Here is a 3,867-nt window from a genome sequence, read left to right on the forward strand (position 1 = left end):
CAAATTATACCCTTGTTATGCTACGAATGATGATAGATAATTATATGTTTATACAACAATATGCATGCCCAGTAAAACATTGAGAGGGCAGCTATCCTTAGCATGAGCTGCTAGGCTCAAAAACTGTTGGTAAAATAATGTAACATAAACACTGGTGAACACCAGTATGTGTTCACCAGTGTACGGTTACCACTTTATCATGACCACAGTGTTCACCAGTGTGTGATCAGCAGTATCAGATCACACGTGTACGTTCACCAGTGTCCGTGCACGTTCAACATTGTATTCACCAATATTAGGTAATCAGCATGTGTGCCCCTGAATGTGTTCACCAGTGTATGTTCAGCAGTATAAGAAAACTAGCGTAAGATCACCAGTGCATGTTCACCAGTATAACGTCACTAGTGTATACTCACCAGGGTGTGGTGACGAGTCAGTAATTACCAGTGTGTCTTGACCAGTGTACCATGACCAGTATGAGTTGCTGTCCTTAACCCCTGACCTCCACGTGGTTCGAGCATGTGTCCATGCTGGTGATCCTGCTCAACTGTGTGACACTGGGGATGTTCCAACCCTGCGAAGACGTCACCTGCCAGACGGACTGGTGCCTCATCTTACAGGTGAGTGTGTATATGTGTGTTAGCGTCACTTTTGACAAAATGTGATGTGAATTGTTTCAGTATTGCGTGTGTTGACTTTTTTATTTAGTGATCTACCCGGGCCATAATGGAGTATACATTTTTTGTAAACCAAGCGCTCACTCCAAACATTGGTCAACTTTCGCACTCCACCTACACACTGTTGGGATGACGCAGTCCTGATCGACAACGTGGCCTCACATTGGATCAAACTGCTTAAAGAAGAATTTAAGCTGTCGAACTGGTGGTGTCCGCTCTAGAAGAATCCAAAATAGCGAACCCATCCTTTAATATAATTATATTTATTTAGCCTTGGCATAAGTTTTAATTGTATGCAAAAAAAATTACTGGAAGAGGTAAGGTAATTATGTTGACTTTGCAAGGGTTATGGGATCCGACCGGCTGAATCTAATCCAACCAGCTGCAAAGTAAGGTTGACTGACAGCAGCTCCCAACAAACACTGCAGTGCAGACGGCAGGTTTTTCAGACCTAATTTACGAAGCGAACTGGCTCTGAGAGGGCAGCGAAGTTGGACAGCCAGCTGATATATGGAAACACGCCACATATTTAAGAAAGCCTCTCACTATCTTCAAATACCAGGTTTTAAGGTTGCATCACCTCACGTCCCCTCCAATATCTCTTCATCACAGAAAAGTTTGGACCTGATTTTTCACGCAGGCGGGAAACTTGGCCGGCCGTTCGTCCGGTCCGACTTAGAATAGCTTTGGGTAATAGACTGAGTCTGTATATCGACCCAGGGGGTGGGCTGGGGTCACATCCTCTGAGCGCTAATGCAGTTACCTCCCAGGGAGTGGGGCGAGAGATCACTCAAGTGTCCCTGGACCGGTGCTGCTTAATGCCCCACTTATTTACCCCAGTCTGTTAGAAGGCCCGTCACTCACTCAACCACATGCCCTCAACTTTGAACTATATTCCTTCCAGCTGTGGGATTTGGGAGTTCTGCTGCATTCCCCCAAACAATATATAAAAATACACGAAGGCATGAATTAATGATCAATCAGATGTGACGAAAGCTTAGCTAGCTGTGGCGTAGCTGCTCTAACTGAACAGATACCATTGCTATATATGTATATGCATGTATATATATATACTATATAAATATATAGTATATATATGTATACACACACAGTTTTTCTTGATTTAATCCCAGAAATTAATCAACCCACGATATCTGTGTCCATAAACATATCACCAGAACGTTCATGTATCCCTATTCTTTCCTCTCAGTCTGCATCTTTTGTTCCATCGCTCGCACGGCTCCGGTGTCACTCCTCAGCCTGCGAGACGTGTTCATTACTTCTCAGCTACGAGACGCTCGTTATCTCCGGCTCGTTATAAAAACTGCTTAATTAATGGAGACGCAAACAGAACTTTGGATGAGCGTCGTGAGCGTCTCTCAGTCTCACTACAGAGTATGTAGTGAGTATGGAGTCAATATTGATTTCATGAGACTTTCCCTCATGGGGAATACTCATTATGCGACAAGCCGTTTCCCTCACCATGGAGTCCCGACCTTGCATGTGTGTGTGTGTGTATGTGTGTGTATGTGTGTGTGTGTGTGTATGTGTGTGTGTGTGTTTGTGTGCGTGTGTGTGTGTGTGTGTGTTTGTGTGCGTGTGTGTGTGTGTGTGTGTTTGTGTGCGTGTGTGTGTGTGTGTGTGTTTGTGTGCGTGTGTGTATGCTGTGCCGGCAGGTTTTGGACGACTGCATCTTCGCCTTCTTCGCGGTGGAGATGGTCATCAAGATGATGGCCCTGGGGATCTTCGGCTCCAAATGTTACCTCGGCGACACATGGAACCGGCTTGACTTCTTCATCGTCATGGCAGGGTGGGTGTTCTTCGCTTCCGCGTCCAACAGTGTCCCTTTTAAAGGGGTCGAGGTGTCTATTCCGAGGCACTTCGACGTCACCACGAAGGGGATTGATGTAACTGGCCGGTTCTGAGATAAGTTTAGGCTTCTCTGACATGTAGAGAGTAACGGACATTATGTGTGGTGCATTTCATAAACAACATCACTAGAGGTATCACAAAGTCGGTGTCGGTCAAAGCCATCGGGATTACATGCCCCCAATCTACCACGGAACTCTAAGCCCAAAACAAAGTACTTTGAGTCTCATAGTGTTCGAAACAAAGCTGATACAGGGAGTTCACTTCCGCTTTAAGTTTCTATAGACGTCGACAAAGCAGCCGCCTTGAACCCATTTCACACAAAAGCCCCCAAAAGATCCGCTCTTCAAAATCGCTTTCAATGAGCTGCCATTTTAATCTACGAGCGATGAGGGGACAGCGCAAAAAATAGGCCTGAAGCTTGTCCTTTTTTTTGTCCGTTGCTGCTTTGTTCATGGGGAGAGGAGGACATTCTTGCAACCAAATCCTGTGGGTGTGTGTGTTGATGATGGACAATGTTTGTTCTGTTCAATTCACACAAAGATATCCCCCATGCTCAGGTCAAGTGAGGGCATGTCTGAGTGTGTACATATGGGCAAAGAAAGTGTGCATGGGGGATTAGTTGAAGTGAAATCTCAATGCTATTTGATCTCTCTCTCTCTCTCTCTCTCTCTCTCTCCCCCTCTCTCTCTCTCCCCCTCTCTCTCTCTCCCTCTCTCTCTCTCTCTCTCTCTCTCTCTCTCTCTCTCTCTCTCTCTCTCTCTCTCTCTCTCTCTCTCTCTCTCTCTCTCCCTCTCTCTCTCCCTCTCTCTCCCCCTCCCTCTCTCTCTCTCTCTCTCTCTCTCTCTCTCTCTCTCTCTCTCTCTCTCTCTCTCTCTCTTTCTATATGATATGTCTCTCACTCTCTGCAGGATGATGGAGTATTCTCTGGACGGTCACAACGCCAGTCTCTCCGCCATCCGTACGGTCAGAGTGCTCCGTCCACTCAGAGCCATCAACAGAGTGCCCAGTAAGTGCAGCCTCCCCCCCCCCCCACCCCCCCCCTCCAAAGCTGCATTACCCAGAATGCTTCATGTTTAATAGGAAATGAGCTACTTAAGGGAAATGAATCCCTGCACGCTGTGGTAATATATTCCGGAGATGACCTATGCAACGGGTGAGCTCTGTGACTCATCACTTGAATGTGTTTTTCTGCGGTGTGTAATGTCAATCTTTTCACGCAAGTTGTCAGACCCGCGTTCTTTCAAGTGAAGTCCGAGGACCCAGGTTTTAAAATAACACTGAAATGATCAGCCCACTCAAAAGAGGAACAGGATGGATG

At 46.2% G+C, this 3,867-nt stretch overlaps 2 protein-coding genes across 2 annotated transcripts in view; both read left to right on the forward strand.

Moving 5' to 3' along the window:
- The window catches only part of LOC132474253 (voltage-dependent T-type calcium channel subunit alpha-1H-like), a 39,191-nt gene extending 35,330 nt beyond the window's left edge, over positions 1-3,861 (forward strand). The window contains exons 2-4 of the mRNA XM_060074835.1: positions 494-620; positions 2,354-2,487; positions 3,458-3,861. Of these exons, the coding sequence (XP_059930818.1) occupies positions 494-620; positions 2,354-2,487; positions 3,458-3,626 (430 nt within the window). The 3' untranslated portion in view covers positions 3,627-3,861. The remainder of the gene's footprint in view (positions 1-493; positions 621-2,353; positions 2,488-3,457) is intronic.
- Positions 3,694-3,867, forward strand: part of LOC132474260 (voltage-dependent T-type calcium channel subunit alpha-1H-like) — a 10,769-nt gene continuing 10,595 nt past the window's right edge. Inside the window, exon 1 of the mRNA XM_060074847.1 lies at positions 3,694-3,702. Within this exon, the coding sequence (XP_059930830.1) occupies positions 3,694-3,702 (9 nt within the window). The remainder of the gene's footprint in view (positions 3,703-3,867) is intronic.

This window comes from Gadus macrocephalus, chromosome 2 (genome assembly GCF_031168955.1).
Source record: "Gadus macrocephalus chromosome 2, ASM3116895v1".
NCBI classification, from domain to species: Eukaryota; Metazoa; Chordata; class Actinopteri; order Gadiformes; family Gadidae; genus Gadus; species Gadus macrocephalus.